Below are 23,138 nucleotides of genomic sequence, written 5' to 3' on the forward strand. Positions count from 1 at the left end.
CTGGATACAAGTACTCACCACTGGGGCACTGTGGAGAGAACAGACCTGAACTCTAATTGTAGGAGACACCAGAATCTGCACTGGGATACTGATTTGCACACTAAGGCAAGGAGGACTGCAGTCCTTGCCCCAAACAGTGAGAAGCTGGCCACAAGGCAGTGTGGGCATAGGGAGAGACATGACCTGAGTGGTGCTAGGCCTAGTTAACAGACACATGCACAATTCATATACATTTGTCGGCCCAACGGTAACTACAGCAGCCTTCTATTTCTGCAGCTCGTTGGGACGCCCCAGAAAACAAAGTTATGCTCCTGTGCACTCTCCCCTACCCATCAGGGAGATCCTCACTCTATGACCTTTATCCCAAAGCACCATCTCAGCAAACCATCTTCCTTGCAGAATGTTGAGAAGAGTCAGGCCTCCACTCCCCTCTACCCACCCAGCCTCCTTGTGTTAATCTTCCCTCTGTGCCCAAAGTTAAATGGACAACACTGGAACCTGCAGATCCGGGCAGCTGGAATAGATGTAGATGTGTTCCGGGCAGCTAGAATAGCCTATTGTATACCAAAGGAGGGGGCAGACTCAAGGACTGAAGGGAGCTTATGTTAAGTAGGACAGCCATTCATTCAAAGCCAAGGAACTTAATCGCAGAATCAGAGAAAAAGATGCTGGTTCAGCTGTTTTGTTCTTCTCCCTGCTTTTCCACCTCCCCCTTCCCTTCAGTAACTCAAAGCTGGAGATTTTCAGTGACCCTCAGCTACGAGTCTGGCCGAAGCACGGCTTTCACTGCACAGCTGTTCAGGAGCGTGCTATCAAGCCAAAGTCAAATGTAAATGGTCATGATTTTCCCACCTCTCTTGTTTTCCAGACCACCTCTACTGTTAAGAAACTCTTAGTCTGACCCTCTTGGGACTGATTTACCTACGGGGGCAGCAGCCTTTCCCAATCCCCAATCACCTATTTAATATACCCCGATACTGGTAACAATGGAACTCTGAGATTATGGCAACATCACCATCCCTTGGCCTGTATGGCCAGGCCAGTCAGTTAGGATTTCATAATACCTGTTTCCTCCCTCCCACATTCTAAGCCATATCCTCTGCAAGGCTGGCAGCCTATGAAACAGGAGATACCAGACCTGATCAGACAGGAGTCTAAGGCCCCAAGAAACTCAGATGGGTTGGAGCTCTCCTGCCCCGCTGGGACCTACCATTCAGCTGGAAAGCTCAACCACAGCAAATCCACACCACAGCCCCAGCACTGTGAGTGCAGTTTCGCAACAGAGACTGCATCGTCCCTTATCAACTAGGCATCCTTGCCCCCAAACACAGACGCCAGGTTACCATAAGATGCGGTGATTTGGACACCACAGCAGAACACTGCAGTTCTTCAGGCAAGTTTCCTGAATTAGACACGTTTCCAATTTGCAGACTGGGAACTGAAAGTGATGAGCCTGGGCTCAGCACACTTCCGTAGGAGAAAACAGTCAGATCTTCATGAACACTGGGGGGAAAAAACCCAGGAGAAAGTGACCAAAGTCCAGGTTGTCACCTTGTTCTACAGTCTCTAGATGAGCAGACACCAGGAGCACTGTTCTCACTCTCCAGCAGGGGAAGCCCTTTTTATTTTTAAAAAGGGAGAAATTGTGTCTTCATATAGGTTTGTACTGTGCCCGGCACAATGGGGGCTGCTGGGTGCAACTGTGCTGCTCTAGCTGACATCAATATGCTTCACAGCGCTCAAAGGCCAGCTCCTCTCAACTGGAGGCAGGGCCCACATGCAGAAGGGAGGAGTTAAAGTGGTGGCTTCATGGCATTAATGTGAGGGCCTGTCTACACTGGCAATTAACAGCGTTGCAACCTTCTCGCTCAGGGTATGAAAAAACACACCCTCGAGTGCAGCAAGTTGCAGCGCTGTAAAGTGCCAGTGTAGACAGTGCCCCAGCTCTAGCAGCTACGCCCTTCATGAAGATGGTTTTTTAAGAGTTTTGGGAGAGCTCTCTCCCAGCGCTGTGCCGCAACCACACCAGATCATTGTCAGTGTAGACTAGCCCTTGGTCTCAGTCTGCTGTAACACTAGCTGTTTCAATGGATTACTGATGCCAGGGGTGGAAGGAGACTTGGAGAGACTCAATGTCAATGACACCCAGATTAACAGCTTAAACCCCTTTTCCTTTTACCGGAGGGCTTTCTTTAGGAGCATACAAGTGACACGGTATCAGTGTGCTGTATACATGGGGTCCCAAACAGACATCCTCAGGCAGGAAGTATTATAGGCACCCATCCCCCCTAAAAATCACCTCCACCCCACTGCTTGCCAACACTGAGCAATCTATAGACCATGCAGCAGACTGACACACATAGCTCGGAAGATGCCCAGAGGTTGCCACAATAAACCTAGCCAACACGCAGATTATGGAGGAGAGGCAGAGGCTCCATAGTTAAGGCTGCAGCAGGGTTTCTATTTAGTTACACAGAAAACCACGACCCACCACCCTACAAAAGCCATGCAAGGAGCCACATCCTGGGAGGGTAGTGGAGGATGTCGCGTCTGCTGCTAAGGAGCACAGGAACATTACATGAAGAGGAGGGAGCTGCCCCGCAGTCCTTCGAGTGCAGATTTCTCTGTCTCCAACATATCCCTAGTCAAAGTAAGGATATTGATTTGCGGCACTTACCTAGCATGACAGCATCCACTGCCCCACCAGGGCAAAACTCAATCATGATCTAGCAAAACAAAGAGATAGGGGTTAAAATCAGTTATAAATAGAGATCTGAAACCTGTATTTCTGAGTACAGCCCACGTGACAGGGGAAAGGGAGCAAAGGGGCTTGTGTTGGAGCCAAACGTACTTCCCCCTCCCTACTCAAACAAGACTAGCTCTTGGTAACCCTCTGCACTGTTCAGATTTATTCACCATTCTTGCAGCAGCACAGAGACACTCAGTGGTTTTTGTTAGCCAGAATTTTATTCCTGATGCTACAAAACCATAAGTTTTACATGTGCCATTTTCTCCCTGGAGTGAGAGATCTCACAGGCAACCGTGGCACAGAATCCACATGGCACTCTATTGTTCCCAACAGAAAGGGCGTACACACACACACACAGAGCACGTCCCTCCGAGAGCTTTCCTGAGTCCCTACGGCCCACAACCTGAGGAAGCAGGACAGAGTTTTACTTGGCTACAGTGACGGAAGTATTGTTTTCTTATTACGCCAACACGCACGTGAATCAAAGCCAGCCTAGACCCTCATACCTGGAGGCCCATCTGGAGCAGCCTTAAGGTTTCAGTTCCGTCTTCATGTTTGTTTACAGCTTTTGATGGGGCTGTTCCAGAGCTGTGGACTTGCCAACAGGATGAGATAGCTGTCATACCAGAGAGCTGATGTGGCTGGAATTATTATGTCACTTTTTTTTTAAAAGGGGCTTTTTTACGTTTGGTTTTGATTGCTCCATAGTTAGCAGCCTTCTCCTGATTTTATAAGTGATTTAAGGAAAAACATTTCAGTACAGAGCTGTAGTCAACCGCCAGATCTTTGTTACTTCCACTATGGAGGAGGTACTAGGTATCTGCTGGTATCCCAGCATCCTCCTGCACCATCACCACCACCCTTCAAGGCCGAATCCCAGAAAGTTAGGCTGACCCAGCTACGTCACTCAAGGATGTGAAAAATTCACACCCCTGAGAGACGTAGTTAAGCCGACCTAAACCCTAGTGTAGACAGCACTAGGTAGCTGGAATAATTCTTTCCTCGAACTAGCTACTTCCTCTTGGAGAGGTGGATTTACTACAGTGATGGAAGAACCCTTTCTGTCTAGTACAGACACAGCCACAGTGACTAACCTTCTGGCATCCCCTCAACCAGTGCTGTTTCTTAATCTGTTGATATGATCACTGCTGAAGAGCCGGGCCCTGCGCCAATAGCCCAGTGGTGTGAGAGACAAGACAAATCTCCCACATGTGGTACAAAGCTGCAGCTACCAGGCTAGCCCTCCTTGCTGTGGTGCTGCTCACGTAGCTGCCAAGATGCTACTTGTGGAAAGTGCCAGCAGAAGCCATGTGCATACCATATTTCCATGCAGAAAGCTAAGAGGCTTTCCAAATTGACTGGCAAATGCTAACAGGACTGCAGCCTGGTTAGTGATTTACTCCTCTCAAGAGCAAAAGCCTCTACTTAGCAGGATTAGGCACAATAATGGATTAGTGCCGTTTGAGATTACGCCTCAGCAGGCTGCAGTGCTAGATGATCACACAACTGTGCCCTTCAGGAGATCCCAAGCAAAGAGGCTGCAGCACTGGAGACTCAGAATCACATAAGACCTCTTTGCTGTATGTTGGAGAGGGATCTCATCCAGGCTGGTGGGTCCAAGGTTGGGCCACCCAAGACCTCTTGCACTGGTCTGAAGACTGCCTGGGTTTCCACCCCCACCTCCATCCATCTCAGTGAGAATGCTTCCAACGCCTTACTTCAAGAGCAGCAGCTCTGTGCCAACAGCCCTGCTCCCCAGAGCAGCCCAACCACCAGAGCGTGCATTCCCGGGACAGAAATGGGCTCAGGTAAGCAAAGAGCCAGTTTTCAAAACTTTCAGGGGTTGACATAAGGATATGGAAAGATACCTTGGACTATAAAACCACCCTGACGGTGTCTCTTTTCATGTCCCAGTACCATACAGGGCAATATGCAGAGAGATTAAAGGCCAGAGTTTACTTTTGAGGACAATAACCAAATAAGCTAAGCCCCCTTTTAGATGGGGCTACTGAGGACAGAGCTGACTGAACTGCAGCTCTGTGTGGAGCCAGACATTTCATGCTGAGGTAGTACTAATCCACACCGCTTTGAGGAAGGACGCTCTTATGGTTAAAAAGCACAGGACTAGGACTCAGGAGATTTGGGTTTAATTCCCAGCTTTCCAACTGACTCACTGTGCAACTTTGGTCAAGTCACATCCCACTCCTTTTGCCTCAGATTGCACAGGTGTGCAATGGAAATAGTACTTCCCTGTTTCCGAGACAGCGTGAGGCATAATTCATTAGTCTCTACAAAGCTTTGAGCTCCTCAGACTGAAGGTGCTATAGAATATAAGAACAGCCATACTGGGTCAGAGACCAAAGAACCATCTAGCCCAGTATCCTGTCTTCCAACAGTGACCAATGCCAGGTGCCCCAGAAGGAATGAACAGAACAGGTCAACATCAAGTGAGCCATCCGGTCTCCCAGTCCCAGCTTCTGGCAAATCCTTGATAGAGGACGATAATAGCAACATAACAGATAGCCATTGGTGGACCTATCCCCCATGAACTTACCTAGTTCTTTTTTGAACCCTGTTATAGTCTTGGCCTTCACAACATCCTCTGGCAAGGAGTTCCACAGGTTGACTGTGCATTGTGTGAAGAAATACTTTCTTTTGTTTGTTTTAAACCTGCTGCCTATTAATTTCATTTGATGACCCCTAGTCCTTGTGTTATGAGGAGTAAATAACATTTCTTTATTCACTTTCTCCACACCAGTCATGATTTTATAGACCTCTACCATATCTCCCCCTTAGTTGTCTCTTTTCCAAACTGAAAAATCCCAGTCTTATTGGGTAAAGAATGGTGTCCCTAGCCTCTGTTCGTCAGAGGATGGAGATGGATGGCAGGAGAGAGATCACTTGATCATTGCCTGTTGGGTTCACTCCCTCTGGGGCACCTGGCATCGGCCACTGTTGACAGACCGATACTGGGCTAGATGGACCTTTGGTCTGACCCGGTATGGCCGTTCTTATGTCATGCTGGAAGCTGTTCCATATCTCTAATATTTTTTGTTGCTCTTTTTTGCCCTATAGAAGGGCAATGTACTACTTTGTGTCTCTTACAGTCACTGTATAAAAAGCCAGCTGGCACCCAGGAGACAGCGGGGAAATTGCTCTGGACAGGATTGAGAGATCCGAGGCAGATGCGGCAGCACTAGGCAAAGCGTCTTCACCTGCAGAGCTGCGAGAAATGAGGCAGAAGCAAAGACTGGGAGAGCACTTTGAAGAGGCTGGGGAGTAGGCGGATATAAGGTGAATCGATGGAACGAGCCCAGAGAGTTTGAAAACAGGGAGAACAATTTGGAATGCGAGTCACAGAACTCACAGGAGGTGAAGAAGCTGGGACAATATGCCCCACATGCTAGCATGAGAAAGGGGTGCAGTTGTGGCATTACCTAGATTGGTGTTTAAAACTGGAGTGTCTCCAGTAAAGTAAAAACACAGGGGCTGCTCTACTGACACTGTTTCCCTGCCCCATATCCCCACCTGGTTCATTAGATCCATATCTGGGGCTGCCTCACTTAAACCATTTACTTTAAGTGGCATTCTCCACCCCCATCCATTAGAACAAGTGGATGCAGTTCCATGCATCCGCAAGCGAAGTGATCACACAGGATTCCCCTGCTACACACTACTGCCAGCGAGGGGAAACAGCACTTCCTCTGGACAGAGTATTAGAGGGCAAAACAATCCGGAATGATGGGGACTGGCATGGAGCTTTGTAGCAGTGGCATGTTCAGTCTCATAATGGGGAAGGATAAGATGCTACGGCTGTTGAAAAATGAGAATCTCCCTCTGTTCTTTCCGGGAGCAGCAGTGTCAGAGCAGTACCATCGAGAAGGGATCGGACTCTCTTCATTCATACAGCTCAGCACGACTTACATTGCTTTCATGAAGAAGGCCCAACCAGAAGCTGCCTATTGTTGCTTGTACTACCAGGCAGCACACCTGGGTTCGGCTCTTGGAGCTACCTTTGACCTGGGGTTCACAAACCTCAAGCTCAGCCCCGGAGCAAGAGGTAAGTCAGTCCCACATGGCCTTTGTATAAGGGTCAGTTCAGACTCCCAGTAAGCAGCCATCAACATGCTTCCTGCGCTGTGCCAGAAGGTTCCAGTCACATGCAAGTTCCTCCAGGTCCCGTTCTGGGAGCATCCATATTTACTTTTGTAATTTGAATTCTTTGAAGCTGAAAATGGCAGGGGGCAGAGCCCCAAGAAGAGATGGGAACTCAAAGTTCAGCCCTAAGGCACGTCACCTGTAAGCAGCCCCACTGATTTAAATGGGCAGAGCAAGTTCTGAGCACCTCACAGTCAGCCCCTTAGGGTACGTCTACACAGCAGCTAGACACCCACTGCTGACCTGTGCCAGCTGACCCTCGCTCTAGGCCCCTGCGGGGTGGAAGGATCCCAGACCTTGGGCTCCAGCTCCAACCCAACCCAACCATCTACACAGCTATGAAACAGCCCCACAACCTGAGCCCCACGGGGCCAGCCCCAGGTTTTTCTTTGCTGTGTAGACATACCTTTAGACACCCAGATGTTAAACTGGTTGCCAGACCACCCTCCTGCTGGGTTACAGCTCCCGCTGAAGCATTTAAGGTCAAAATACTCTAAAGCATCCTCCCTCAAACGCAGTCACTCTTGAAAGAGAGTGGAGTGCCACAGAGCCAGTCAGCTGACACAGGCAGGAAGCATCATGTGTGGGGTTCTTGTGCAACAGGAGCCTGTTGTCACTCCAGCTCCCCAAAGTTCCCTGGGAATGGACACTTGTGTTCCCCAGCACAGCAAGTGGAGGTTGTTCTATAGGTTTGGCCTGGAGAGAGATTACAAGTTTGTATGGGGAATGGAGGGAGCAACGAACCCAGCTTTGTTTGGGTCAATATTTGGTGTGTTTGAGCTTTGCGAAACCTCATTTTGGATTACACTATGAGAAGGGGAGGAGGCAGAGAAAGCCAGGAAAGTTAATACATCTGAAACACAGGCTGAGCACAGAGAAAAGGATGTGTGTGTGGTGGGGGGAGAGGCGGGAAGGAAGAGAGCCAGACAATGGGAATCTGGAAGGTTTAAAAAAAACAAAATGCATTTTCAACTAGGCCAGAGATGCTAATGAATAACTACGGGTTGGGGCTGGTTGGTCTAAATATCTAGAAAGCATTTGTGCTCCTTTCAGCCCTGAAATCTGAGTTTAAACAGTCTAACTCTCACAGTCCCAAATGCATGAAGTCCAATGACCTGAGTTCATCTTTTAGCGCTGGACACACTATCCCATACATTCCGTCCCACAGAATGCAGTCCTGCAAAGCATGGGTGCGCGCACGCGTACACACACACACTCTCTCTCTCTCAGGACCAGCCTGACACAAAATAAAAACCCAGGCATCGTTACTATTAATAAACTGAAGCCACATCGAAAGCCAGTCCTGGATGTTGGCAGCAACTATGACTCTTGAACTTGAAGCCATGAAATGAGAGAGGGTTGAGGAAGGTGGCAAAAAAGCAGGATTTGGATATTACACAGACAGGATTTAAAGCACAAAGGGTAACGATCTCTCAGTCATTCACATGCCACAGGACAGGCACCCTGGTGGTCTGGTTTAAATGAGGTTCTGGGCAAGTTAAGACAGTCGTAAAAAGAACTGTTGACAAGAGTCCATGTTTCTGCGCACTGATTATGCCTGTAACTCATTAAAAGACTTTGGCTACAAATTAACCCTTTACTCAGTCCTATTTTCACCTGTTTTGATAAGCTAGCTAACTGTACTGTATTTTCTGTCAATGTCACCCTGCAAATCACTGGTAGCCTTGTACCACCTCACTCCATGAACGATGCCAATGTTAATACTCTGTTTGCTCCCATCTCCTCCTCCCAGCCCTGTGCCATGCTGACCTGTCTGGATATCATGCCCTCCCCATGACACGTCCCCCCCTTAAACTCTCCTCAGTACCTAAAAAAACAAAAAAAAAAGACAAAAAAAAAAGAAGACTTCACTTCTTCCCACAGAGAAGAGTTTAATATTTCCAAAGGTGCGAGGGGGGCGGAGAGAAGAAAAATCCATGGCCTATTCATCCTGCCCTCTGGCTTCCCTCAGGCATCTTTCAGAGCGCAAGCTCTTTAGGACAGGGACTGTGCATTCTGTATGGTACAAGCACATCCCTGGCACTTAACCCTTCAGCAACAGGGCACAGCGGAATTACAAAAGGCATGATATACCAGGATTCTAGCCACTCCTTAATTAAAAGTCTACAGGTTTCATACAGACTGCAAACCAAAGATTCAGCATGCACTGTCCAGTCACCTGCAGCGCTAATGGTGTCTTGCAAAAGCCAACCAGTGAAGACAGCAGGCAGGGCCAGTGCAACCATTTAGGTGACCTAGGGGGTTGCCTAGGGCGCTGGGATTTGGGGGGTGCCATTTTCTTCGTCAGCGACCATGGCGGCCAGATCTTCGGCCGCCCCGGTCACCGCCAGCATTTACGCGGAGGGAGTTGGGGCAGGGGAGCGCGGGGAGGGCCGCCTGCATCAAGTAAGGGCGGGGGCAGCACACAGGGGAACTCCCCGCCCCAGCTCACCTCTGCCCCGCCTCCTCTCCAGGCACGCCATGGCTGCTTCACTTCTCTCACCTCCCAGGCTTGTGGCACCAATCAGCTTAGGCGCTGCAAGCCTGGGAGGTGGGAGAAGTGAAGCAACCACGGCGTGCTCGGGCTGCTTGTGCACAGAGCAGGGGTGAGCTGGGACGGGGGAGGGTGCCTCAGGGTGGAGGGGGGGGAGCTGCCACAAGGGGGGGCGCCTCAGGGTGGAGAGGGGGAGCTACCGTGGGGGGGGGGGAAGGAACACCTCAGGGCAGGGGCGCAAGGTGGAAGTTTTGCCTAGGGCATGAAACATCCTTGCACCAGCCCTGGCAGCATGTTATTCTATAGCTGTAGCCCATGAAAGCTTATGCTCAAATAAATTTGTTAGTCTCTAAGGTGCCACAAGTACTCCTGTTCTTTTTTGCAGATACAAACTAACATGGCTGCTACTCTGAAATCACTTAATATTTATAATCCTTGGCAAGCACAGGATCCGATGCTGCTAGGATGCAGACTGCACAGCCTTCTCAGGAAGATGCTTCCTAAAACTACAAAGGTTGGTGTGGAGATGTGGCTAGCCAGCACAGCCCCCTCCCCCCTCAAATCAGAAGTCTCACATTCAACAGTAGAGCCAACAAAGTCTGGGCTGGCTTTCTTATGAGCAGTTAGGAGAGGGGCTTTGGCAAACATCCTGTTTATAATAATTTTTTCAATGTAACAAGTTCAGGACTTCCTTAGCAAAGCCTGCTGAGCGCATCTATGGGTCTGAGCTCCAGAAGAGGAAATTTAGCCTCAACAATAGCTTTTTTTTTTTCCCTTTTCACTCAAATTGTTAAAGCAGTCACAAATCTCCTGGGTTACACTCTTCAGTCTTTGGTTAACACTTTGTATACTGTACGTGCAGCAGCACCCAACTACATGCTGGGTTTGTATTGGTTTTCATCACAGAGGGACCTAAGAGACAAAAGACAGACTGCTGACCACATCCTGTTAATGCCACCAGAAGTCACAAGGACCACTGATACAGAGGGTCTAGAGAGATCTCTTTACCGAAAGCAACAAGCAGTCTCCTGTCTAGCCCTGGCACCAGATACTAAGATAGGGACTTTACCCTCACCACCTTTGCCCCCAGCAGCAAGGAGAGTATTTCAGATTCTTGTAGCCACTACAGATGTTGACAGGTTGCAGCCAACTGCACAGACCTGAGCAGGATGCTGTGGGATGTTGTACCCCCAATACTGATCTAGTTTTCAGTTTAACGCAAAGTCCTGAGCTGCACCAAAGGGGTTGATTTTGTCCCCCAGAATCAAGCCCATGGGCACAGCCACCTTTTTATGATCAAAAGGGAGAATAGACTCAACAGAATCTTGCAACAATAGTTGGGCACCTTTTATGTGGGAGATCTGATCACTGTTGCATGTTGGTGCCAGGCAAGAACCCTCCCACGTCCTCTTCTGTGCACTCGGAACGCTCCAGTGAAGCAGCAGGAAGGGGATTTTAAGAGGGTTCGAAGACTCCACACTCCTTCCAAGTTTTTTCAAACCGCTGCAGAGCACCTGTCCCTCCCCTTGCTCTTTGCGCAGCCAGCCAGCAGCTGTATTTATACAGAAAGGGCCACAGGAGGGACACGCATTTCCCATATGGTAAGTGTGAAGCTCATCACCCCCCCTCAGAAAATGCACATTTAATGTCAGGAGTGCTTCTGACTGAATGATTATAGAACTTGTGCTGTGTCACCGATTTGCTCCTTCGCAGAAAAAGTAATTCTCTCAGTAGGTAAAGAAGGAACGGTGCACTGGACCACCTGGGCTTTCACTGCGATTTCAGCTCCATTAGGACTCTTAGATTTGGTAAAAAAGAACCCAGAACAATCCTCATTCCCCAAGCCTGCAATAAGTGAACACACCCAATTTTCCAGCAAAGCTGATGAGCACACGAAGCCCAGTAACTTGCCTGTACCCGCACATTTCCAGGAGATACTCAAATTTTTAATACAGGGCCTCTGGCTCCTAGGGGCTTGCTGAAGTCACTCTAGTGCTCTGAAAAATAAAAACTCACAGAGGACAAGTGTCACTTTCTGCATTTTCCACTGCTTCTACTAGAAGCTGCAGTTCACTGGTGCCCTGCCACAAAAACATTTAAAAAATGTTCTGCTCCCATCAAGTCACAGTTAAGGACCAGCACTCCCCAAAACAACGTCACAGCTAAGAATGAAGAGTAAACCGAGTTTTTCTCACCCACCAGCCACTGCATTTGCCCGTGCAGAATGGGTGTGGAACAAATTTGATGGAAGAAGTTTGAGGAGGGGAGGAAGCCTGCGAAAGGGTTTACAATGAAGAGACCCAAACCTGCAAGTCATCAGATTCTTGCATGGTTTCTGGTTTCAGGTGAACTTCCTTTCTCTTTCACAGAGCTCTCCTTTGCCCCTTCCATCATCCAACACAGAGCAGGAAGTACATTTCTTTATAAATGGTTTCAATCTTCCTGTAGCAAGTTTAGCGAGCTCATTCCACACACGCATAACTATTTTTTCTAGGGTGTGTTTAAACTCAGGGCACTCTAAGGTATGTGGTTTCTCTCTTTTTTAAAAAGTTGGCATTTATTTGGACTACACACTGTAAGTTCGCATGGTGAGGAGCAGCTGATGTCTCTGAACTATCACTAGTTGTAACTAAAGTTGGATTAAATGAGTCAGCCGACACAGACAGGAAGCGTCATCTGGGGGGTTCTTGTGCAACAAGAGCCTGTTGTCACTCCAGCTCCCCAAAGTTCCCTGGGAATGGACACTTGTGTTCCCCAGCACAGCGAGTGGAGGTTGTTTGATAGGTTTGGTCTGGAGAGAGATTAAGAGTTTGTATGGGGAAAGGGGGGGAGTGATGAACCCAACTTTGTTTGGATCAATAAATTAAGCCTCTCAATGAAGCCCTCTTCTTGACCAGCTAAGAGGCATGAAGGGTCACATAAGCCTATGGACTGAGCACCCCTGTGGTCTCAGGAGGGACATCTCCAGGTCAAGGATGAGTCATGGTGGTCATTCAAGACCAAGCGGGGAGCCCAGAGTCAACAGAACAGTTTCTGCCCACCTACAATGCTGCAGAGGTGTTATCTTTGTGCTGAACAATGAGCAGACTATTGCTTCTTAACAGCAACACTGCTCTGGAGCGTCAAGGCTGCTATTAGATGGTACAAACTGTGCTAGGCAAATTGACAGCAGTGTTTAAATGTTCCAGGTCATCTCCCTTCATTTTAACATTTATTACTGAGTAGCTCACAACTGCTGGGTGCTGGATTGTGTACACCCCCAGGCATGTATTCTCCTCGACCCCAGCCACACGGGCTGAACAGCAGCAACTTCCTCTACAGAACTGTGCTGAGGTTTTTAACCTTTCCGGCTAGCAGCAGGCTGCTTTTTGCACAATTCGATTACAACAAAAACAATAAGCGGCAGCATCTTGCAGCTGTGTGCGCTAGGTGGAGCAGGGTTTGAAGCAGGAGAAGTCTGTGCCTCTGTGCCACAACCACCTGTCAGTGTCGCACTCCCACATTCTTTGTCATACTACTGCAAGGCCCATGTGAGAAGCTTACGATCTCCCCTTGTCACATAAGCTGAAAGTGCTCTGGGCACCATCCCTTCACATTAATCATGTGACACGATCAAACTCTCATTTATCTGGAAGGCTGGAAAGTGCCAGCATTCCAAGGGTTAATTTCTAGGGAAAGGGGAAACCACTTGATGGGGAGGATGTGACAGTGCAGTGCAAAGAATCATCTGGTGCTGCTGGCTGCAGATTCACTACCCCGGTATAGAATGTTTACAGCCTTATGAATAAACACACTGATGCTGTTTTTGGTGGTGAGGGGCAAGATGTGAGGCTCATGGTTTTTGTCCCATTTACAAGTTCTTGCTGTTAAAGCTAGGAACTGCCCGATCTGCTGCACTGTGTGCTTCATTTACACCTATACAGAAATTAGACTAAACTAATCATATACTTTCCACCTTCCCCCTTCCTATGAATTCCCACTAAGCCTGCACCTAACTCACTAGCAGTGGCTAGTTATGTCTTGTTTTTAGGCTACTTCCCACATCAGTTTCCCCTTTCACACCCCACCCTGGCCCAGTGTTAATATTTTTCATGCTGGAGCAGCCATCCTTTAGGAGACCATGTTGCCACTGCAGATCTGGACTGAAAAACAAAAAGGAAACCGAGTAGCAGGAATGGTGAATGGTGGGGGGCAGGGGAGGGGAAGAGACATACACTCATAATGACAAAGCCACTGTGTGTGTATGTATGTATGTATGTATGTATGTGTGTATCATGAACTCCAGCTCAGCGTCTGTATCTCGGCCTGGGAGGCATTAACCCATATTTCCTGTTGTGCCTCGAAAAGCAGCAACCATTGATGTTTACAGCCAGATGGAGTGATCCATCTGTTTGAGCAGCAACAATCCTGGCAGGTGTGTATAGGGGAAGGGGGTAAAGAGATGATCTATTTGTCCAGCCCTGCAGGGAGTTTGCCCACACACCCTTACAAAGTCTGCTTGAAATCACAAGACTGTTTAATTACAGGCCAGGGCAGTATTTCTACAACAGTGTGGCTGCCACCTCGGCCCGGAAGAGGATTCCATCTCCTCTCTCCCTTTCCAAAGTTATCCCTATAAATGAAATATTTTCAAGGAGGCCTCTGCCTACAGCAGGAAGGCCAAAATTCTCCCATGAGTTGAATGAGCAACCCATGCACCCCTCAGAGCAAGGCTCTGCTCTCAGTGACCTGCATTGCCAAGCAGGCTGCTGCCTTCTGAACCAACCAGAGACTTTTCAGATTCAATGTCTGCATTCCTAGGTACCAGGCATTGCAATAACCACTCGTTACCAGCAGTTTCAGTTTTTCCATGTTTAGAAGCATAGTTGCCACGAGAAAAGTGGCCATGCAGCAGCAGAGAGTAGAAGATCATTCTCACCTGCACACAGGGATGGCTCCAGGCACCAGTGCAGGAAGCAGGTGCTTGGGGTGGCCAATGGAAAGGGGTGGCACATCCGGGTCTTTGGTGGCAATTCGGCAGCGGGTCCCTCAGCACCTCTCAGAGGGAAGGACCAGACGCGGAATTGCCGCCAAAGAATGAAGCGGTGTGGCAGAGCTGCCGCCGAAGTGCCGCCAATCGTGGCTTTATTTATTTTACCTTTTCTTCCTCCTTCACTGCTTGGGGCAGCAAAAAAGCTGGAGCCAGCCCTGCCTGCACAGTTCACGGCAGTAGAGCTGATTTGAAGAGGGGATGGGGAAGGAGGACGAAAGAGTCAGGAGCACATGGTACTGAGGTGCGTTAGTAGCAAAACGTGTTCAGAGTTGTAGATCTCAGCAAGAGCTGAGGTTTCTTAGCATATATCACACCCACTTACTGGAAAAGCAGAAGCAACATAGCAAATAGCAGCAAGCCCTGTGAGTCACAGACTTCTACTATGCAGTGCTGAGTTAGTCAAGCCTGAATAAGCAACTCCAATTCAGCACAAATGCTTTACAGCAGGACAAAAAGGTAGACGGGATTCTCTCGGGAGTCCAGGGTAAGAGGGCCCGGACTACCTCAAAAGCTTCTGGTATCACAGGGGAGACCAGATAATTGAGCTCTAGATTAGAGAGCATGGCGGGGGAATTAGGAAAATGGCTAACAGGGATTTCCACCTACTAAATAAAAAAAGCCATTTGGATTCCACTAAGAGTCAGGAATATCGCTGACAGAACATCTTTTCCCTGTTCTGTTGCTCAGGAGATTCTTCCCGTGAACAAATTCAGAAAAGTGGGGCCTTGGCGCTCTCCTTTCAAGCGCTGAGATACAAGAGTACAATTCTGCTCAGAAAAGCAACTTCCTGGGTGCATGTGTCAGCATCCTCTCTGCCAACATCAGCCACTAATATCTTCACCCCTTTACACTCATTAGCAAGGCAGAGCCAGCAACTCTGAGTGAGAGCGGGATTCCCCTCCTTGTGTACATCAAGCTGATTAACACAATTTAGTAAAGAATTATACCCAGGCAGTCCACTGAAAGCACAGAGTCCTCAGTAATGTCTGTAATCTCTTATTACAGTAATGATATTGTGAAAGGAAAGAAGCCAGCCTGACTCTCAGAGTCCAGGCTGCATTTGCAGGGATGGCGGTGAGAACATTCCCACTTACAAAACCGAGTACATGTTCTGAAAAACAAAGAGACAAGAAAACTCCACAAGACCAATGTTATGTGGCGTCACTTTTCTGAGTGCAACCTCTAAGCTACATGAAGGCAGGGTCTGCTTTAATGGTAAAGAGACAGTCCACCTCCTCCTTCCACTGTAAGGAGATGGAAAGCAGGAGGGCTAATAATATACCAGGGAAAAACACTCTTAAGCAGTGTCAGTTTGGGTGAAAATCACCAGTCATGTTCTGTTGATTAAATTTCAACAGCCCACTGGCATTAGGTAACAGCCGGTTGGTTGCCTTGGTAATAATCATCCCCATCATGGGTGAAGTCTTTCCATTTTCATTTCTAAAACCCAGTTCCTCTAACTGATTGCATCATCTGTGATTAACAGGAAGTCACCCCGCTAGCTTCAGAGAAAGAGAGAAGCAGATTCAGGATGATAAAATCCATTCAATCCCTTTAAACAAGTCCCCATCTATATCTCAAAAGGGTACTGGAGCTATTTGGCACTGCAGTTAAACTGCAGAGAAAGAGAAAGCAAGTGCAGAAGATTTCAGCTGCAAACCTGGCACCACCCTTCCTCTGTTAAAAAGAGCCATGGCCTTTGGTCCATTCCTTCTCCCCTCCGCCCAGTCACCCTGCAATGCAAACATTTCAGATCAGTGTCCCTGACACACTCTGGGTGCAGCACGTATTCCCCTCCCACTCTCCCCAGCTATACATGATGCTGGGGGAATTCACCTTTAGAACAGTATCCTCTATGTGAACTATCCCAACCCACTGAAAAAATTTCCTGCCTTAGGTGCAGGATAGACTCTCCCTTCGTAGCACCCAGCCCAGGAAAGGATCATGTTTCCTGGCAAGCTCTTTAGATAGAAAATGCTGGCATCCTTTCACCACTTTAACAAAGTGACTCTTGAGGTATTCGGGTTGGCAGAGGCGGAAGGTGTGGTTCAGAGGCAGACCAGTCTCCAGCAGGCTGCTCCCCGAGGGGTCGTAGTAGTAACTTTCCCCTCCAGACTATGCACAGACACAAATTGGCAACTTTCCTTAACCCATCCATAATGCTCTTTCAACATCCATTGGCAGAAGCTGAGAGGCACTGGAGTGATGGGAAACATGTTGGTCTCCAATCAAGGAGAGTCAGGCCATCTCTAGGACACTCTGGACTTGAATGAACAGATCAAATATACACAACATCTCAGGGAAGCTTCTTCCCATGGATTTGTAGTTTTGATGCCAGAACAGGATAAGCAATGTAAAAAATCCACCATCCACAAAGAGGAAAGAGAACAGTCTTACTGGGTTGGTAAACTCCAGCTCTCTGGGCTTATTTTAGCACACTAGGTTTAACTAAGAAGCAAAAGTGGCTGCAACAACCCTGAGAGAGTCCAAAGTTTGCACCCCAATAAAGCAAGGTCTGCAGAGGACAGAAGGGTGAAAAGCATAGACAGCGCTTCATGTATTTGTATTATGGCAGCATTAAAGGCCTCAACCCAGATCAGGGCCATATTATCCTAGGTAGCGTACAAAATGCAGAAAGGGCCATTCGCTGCCCCAGAGCTCACAGCCTAAATCATGAATGGCCAAACTCGCGGATCCTCCAAGCCACATACAATAATCTTCAGAAGTATTTGAGAGCCGGGCGTGCCTGCCAGGACTCAAAGCTCCTGCTTTGCGGCAGGGTAGTGGGGCTAGAGGCTGAAGCCTTGAGCCCCGGCGGGCCCCTCCCATGAGGCTGAAGCCCCTAGACTTCCCTCTCTGCTGGGCAGAAGCCCCTACCTCCACCATCCCGCCGCAGGGCAGAAGCCCTGAGCTGCCCCTAGTCTGGTAGGCAGAGAATGGGGGAAATGCAGGGGCCCCATGGGCCACACTTTAACTGTAAAAGAGCCACATACAGCTCAGGAGCTGCAGCTTGGCCACCCCTGGTCTAAACAGACGAGACAAAACACAAGATGAGGAGGAAACAGAAAAATAGGGACTTGCCCAAGGCCGCTCAGCAGATTGTTGGCAGACCTGGAAACAGAATCCAGGGCTCCTAAGATCTAGCCTAGTGCCCTACCCATTGGACCACACTGCTTCTTCCACGCTTGTACATCAAGGTAGGTGAAGACCAGCACTGTTCATTGGAGCTGATGTACTGTTGCAATGTGCTTCTTCTGTTCCCACTGCTGAACATCCCTGTAGGACTTTGACAGCAAGCTACTTCCGTAATGCAGACTCCCTAGTATGACCTGGGCAACAGCCTGAACATTACAGACCAGTCGAAGATTAGCAAAGCCTGACATTCTTCTGTGTCAAAAGTAAACAAAACAGGCAGCATCTAACCGCAGTTATCAGTTTCAAGAGGCTTGGCACTGGCTGAGTCTTGCTAGAACATAGTGTTGCTAGATAAGATCAGCAGCGGATCATATATTAGAATGAGCCATCAACACAGGTATTCCCCTTTCTCCAGCTTTTTGTGCAGTAAGAAGCAGAAAAAGCTGATTCAGTCTAATTGAAAATCGAGGTCTACTGTACCTGGGAGTCTACCATCTTGCTCACAGCCTCCCAAAGCTCATTTCACGTAGATCAGGCCTCTCCCTCTCTCCATATTCTATAGCAGGTATGTGTGTGCACGCACGCACACATTACCGGGCAGCATTTCATGATGGGGCCTGGGGTGGGGGTGCAGAAGTTTAAACTTTGTGAAAAGAAGGTACTTGCCATTGATAAAATGAGAGGGCAAGCAGACAGCCTGCTCTCCCTTTGGCCTATCTGGCAGAGCAGTGGTTCTCAAACTTCATTGCACTGCAACCCCCTTCTTACAACAAAAATTACTACATGACCCCAGGAGGGGGATCAAAGCCTGAACCATTCCGAGCCCTGCCACTTGGGTGGGAGGGCCAAAACCAAAGGCCTTCAGCCTCAGGCCAGAGGTCTGTAATCTGAGCTGTGCCGCCCAGAGCTGAAGCCAAAGCCCAAGCCCTGTCGCCCAGAGCTGAAGTCCTCGGGGTTCAGCTTCAGCCCTGGGTGATGGGGCTCGGGCTTCAGCTCTGGGCCCCAGCAAGTCTAATGCCAGCCCTGGCGACCGCATTAAAATGGGGTTGCACCCCAGAGTTTGAGAACCGTTGTGGCAGATGCATGACCAAGTTCTGATGCAGAACTATGAAGCTGGGCAGTTCTGCCAACCGTAAGAGGAGAGACTCCATTTGCCACAACTCACCCTCCTTAGAAGAGCTATTAACGTAAGAGAACAACCTTTCCCTCTGCACGCTGACTGAAAGCTAGTCTGCTTCACACTGCTACAAGTTACACCCCACCGTTAACTTCCCTCTTTTTCCCCCAAACACCTGGACTATCTCCTTCAGGAACACAGGAGAGCACAGAATACAAAGTTGTCGGATTTTGGTTTTACTGCTCACAAACTGGCCTCAAATTTGACTGAATCCACTCTGGGTTGAGGGCTTTTTTGTGTTTTATTTTTAATCACATAAGCATTGTACTGATCAGTGAAAGTCAGTTTCGATTTTGTTACAAAGTCCAGGGGATATCCCTGGTACCTTAATCCACATTCCTTTCTTCAATAAAAAGAGTAAAGTCCAAGGGCTAAACTCCCATCAGAAGACGAATGAAAGACAAAACAACACATTCCTACACCTACTTAGCTTGGCACCTTTATCGGTGCCCTCCTGTTTCCCAATACATGCTGGAAGAGAGAGGTGCCAGTTCCACTGCCTTCAGGCTTTGAATTTGGCCCATATGATGCTTGTGAGCTGCTGGTGAACCGTCTGGCACATTTAACATCAAGACTGAATGTCCTTCTAAGAGAGATGCTGTAGCTCACCAGTAAGTTCCTGAGCAAGAACGTATGGCCTGTTTTATGCAGGAAGTCAGACTAAATGACCATAATGCTCCTTTTTGGACTTAACAGCTATGAATTTGCCTACATAACCCCGGGCCCCCACAGGATCTGCTCCAAATGGCCCAGGGGTTTAGAGAGTCTTTCATAAACTCCATTTCATAGAATTCTGCAAGGTCAGCATCACACCCACACAGAAATGCACTAAGGGCCAACAAACAATCAGCATCCACTCCACCCCATCGGCAGCACTCTCCCTCCTAGGCAGCAACAGGCCCTTGTGCACACTGGAGATCTCTGGTTACTCCATAAAATAATAGCGAAACTCTTATTGCTAATACAGTAAAAACTCAAATGTCAACAGCTTGTCTGACATGGCAAATATTCTGTAGGTGGAAGTGAAATAATTAGCTCTCTGTAAGACAGGCAGCTACAAGCTTGCCAATATTCTTTACAAGAAAAGGGCACTATTTACCAGGGACTTGAAGGATAATAGATCATTTTCCCAGAACAAAATAACCTCCATGGAGAAATATTTGGAATAAAAAAAGATCAATCCCCATCAGCACAGGAAGAGGCAGCAAGACAACAGGTTCAAACCGCCCCCCAAAAAACCACCACACATCTTTTTGGACTTCACAATGGAAAGCTTCATCTATAATGAAGCATGAAGACGATAATCGTACCACCACTTAACTCTTGTACAGTACTTTCCATCTGTAGAGCTCAACGTGGTTTACAAAGGAGGTTGGCATCATTATACGCATTTTCACAGATGGGGAAACTGAGGCACAACGAGGGGAAGTGACTTGCTCAATGTCACAAAGCAGGTCAATGGCAGAGCCAGGAATGAAACCCATCCCTCCTGATTCCCAGTTTGGTGCCATATCCACTAGACCACACCGCCTCTCATTCAACTGTCAACATTCCCATGTTGGATGTATGTTGAAATGCAGAGTTCCTGAGGGACTGGAATGGAGCTTGGTAACAGTCTTTTCACTGCTAAGTAACCACTTCAAACATACTCCAGGCTAGCAGCAGCCCACAGTCATCAGCACATGAAGGTACCCTCCAAAATAAATTTGTTGTCTCAGTCCCGTTCTTTGTGGCTACATCACAGAACCACCATCACAACAGCACCCCATTGGCCATCTCAGCAGCGAGGCCAAAGAATAAGTGGGTCATAAAGTGATGCTATGAATGATGCTATCACAGCAGTCTCATCATTACCTCGTGTTCCTGTCTGCTGTATCCACTGGCTGAGCTGCAGTCTTAGGCTTGGTCTACACTACACAGTTAGGTTGATGTTAGCTGCCTTATGTTGACCTATGTCAGCGCCTACACTACAGCCTTGCTCCCGCCAATGTACATGCCCTACTACACCCACATAACTCCACCTGCATGAGAGCTGCAGGGCTTATGTTGGTGTAGTTAGGGCAATGCAGTGTCTGTGTTTATGCTGTATTCCTTACATTGGCTGCTGGCTAGAGCCATGAAATTGACAAGAAAGCCCGTTCCCCAGCTGGGCTTCCGCTCCGAGCTGTCCCCCAGACTCCGGGCTTGAGCAGCCCTCTGAGCTCCCTGCTCTCTACTGGGAGTATGTCAGCCAACTGGACTCCGGGTGCAGATCTCCCCACCAGAGGTAAGAAGTCTCAGGTAGTTACCTCCCCTTCCCAGCAGGGATCGAGAGCTGGGAAGCAGCTGAGCTCGGGGGGGTGGGGGAGAATGGGGGAGCCTGGCTCTCAGCCCAACACTGCCCCTCTTCAGTCGGTGGAAGTGCTCCTGGTGTGCGCACACACCGACAGAAGGAGGGTAACATGGGCATCAGCCACTGAAGTAATTACTGCTGTGGCTGTAAGTCGACCTAACATAGGTCGACTTAGATTGCAGCGTAGACACGCCCTTTAACTAAGCTCTTCATGGCAAAGGCCATCTCTATTATACACCTGCACAATGCCTAGCACAAGGAGGCTGGGGTCTCTAGGTGCTATCGCAAATACAAATAACCAATCCTCCTCCCCTCTGCACTGCAAGGTGGGCCCTACAGGGGGCGCTGAAACACACTGGCAGAGGGCGGCATTGGCAACACCTTGCATTGCTGCTCTTGGGTGCAGACAGACTGTTAACATCACAGGCACCTCAAACATTATATCCCCTTAAATAAAATGTTTATTTTGAGCCTCTGAGCACAACTGCCAGTCTGTGCCCAGTCACCTGGTTTAGTAACCAGGGAAAGCTCCCTTCTTTGCATTGTCAGGATTTAAAAAGAAGTCCTTCCAGCTGTGCAAGCCACTAAAGCACAGATCCGTATCCCAGGGACTCCTCTGAGTCAGACTCGCACTCTGAAGTAGCGAAACACTTCCTTAAACTAACGACTGAGAGCTGGGGAGGGACATTCCATTCGAGTTCAAAACCAAGCACAACACAGGTTGAAACACTTCCAATTTAATCAAATGGATGCAAAGGCAAAGACAAGTCCATTCCCCCAGTAAGCCAGAGTTAGTTTCTTTGGATATCACAGGAAGTTTAACTTCTGGGCCATTGGCATTTCCACTTTCTGACCTGTCAGTTTGATTAGTCTCATTACTCAGCTTCCCCATGGGAAGAACAAGCCAAAAATACAAGCAGGCAACAGATTCCAATCACTGCTCTGGAATCAGGCATGGAGCATGCCCATGGCTACTGGGAGCTGCCATCTTTGTGAAGGGATGGGTCACTTGTCACCTCATGCCAGGGGCATGAGAACTGCAGTATCCTGTTTTCAAAGGAACAAAGCTGCATGACTCCACTTTGTACTGAGGTCATCACAGGGAGGGATAAATGCAAAGCCTGACTGGTAATTCACGAGTCTCCCCCTTCCATTTGAGTGGCCAATCCCAGTAATTAGAGCCTTTGAGATTGTGCTCTGGCCTTTAAGTACCTAACTGCAGAGTTTGCTGCTGTGGTACTTATCTAGCTGCTTCATGCAGACCAGAAGCATATTCGTAATGAGAAACCACCTCTCCCTCTTTGTTGTGCCCTAATAGCTGGGCTCACATGCCTGGTCTGAACACCTAGGACAAAGCCTTTACTGTTGGAGGGTTTTCAGTTGGAATTTGCTTCCCACCCTGATCTGATATGGCTTGAGTTGGGCTGGCCTTCAAGGAATGGTTTAAAGGACCCTTCACTCAGGCTTTTGCCTGACGGGAAGAGGACTAAAGATTTAACAGCTGAACATTCAGGAGGAGCCTGTCAATTTCAGTTAAGGTTCACCAATTTGAACAGTCCAATGTTTGTGCCTGGAAGGTGATGGGTGTAGGTGTGTTTTTAAAGGAATCATAGTTTAAGATAAGCTGAATTACATGAAGCACATGTTTCCTGACATTTTACTGACACTATAGATTACAACTGAATTTTAAAATTGTTACTTCGTTATGATACTGGCTATTCACTTTTTGCACACATCTATCAGCATTTCACCGTGGAGAGCCACTAGTCGGCTTCCCTTCTGTTTCTAGTCAGCTTTGAGCTTTAGGGCATGGCTACACTTGCAGATGTAGAGCGCTGAGAGTTAAACCTGCCTTCGGACAGCGCAGTAGGGAAAGCGCTGCAATCTGTCCACATCAACAGCTGCTTGCTGCAGCACTTGCAGAATGCTGCTTGTGGCACTCACAGCAGTGTTGGGAGTGGTGTATTATGGGTAGCTATCCCAGCATGCAAGTGTCTGCAACGTGCTTTTCAAATGCAGGGGGTGGGGTGGAGTGTGACAGGGAGCGTGTTGTGTGTATGT

The 23,138-nt window shown here is 48.4% G+C and overlaps 1 protein-coding gene across 1 annotated transcript in view; it reads right to left on the reverse strand.

Annotated features, from left to right (window-relative positions):
* Window positions 1-23,138, reverse strand: part of STK10 (serine/threonine kinase 10) — an 84,447-nt gene that overhangs the window by 31,754 nt on the left and 29,555 nt on the right. The window contains exon 3 of the mRNA XM_050962902.1: window positions 2,678-2,726. Coding sequence (XP_050818859.1) covers window positions 2,678-2,726 — 49 coding nt within the window. The remainder of the gene's footprint in view (window positions 1-2,677; window positions 2,727-23,138) is intronic.

Source organism: Gopherus flavomarginatus, chromosome 7, assembly GCF_025201925.1.
Source record: "Gopherus flavomarginatus isolate rGopFla2 chromosome 7, rGopFla2.mat.asm, whole genome shotgun sequence".
In the NCBI taxonomy this organism is placed as follows: domain Eukaryota; kingdom Metazoa; phylum Chordata; order Testudines; family Testudinidae; genus Gopherus; species Gopherus flavomarginatus.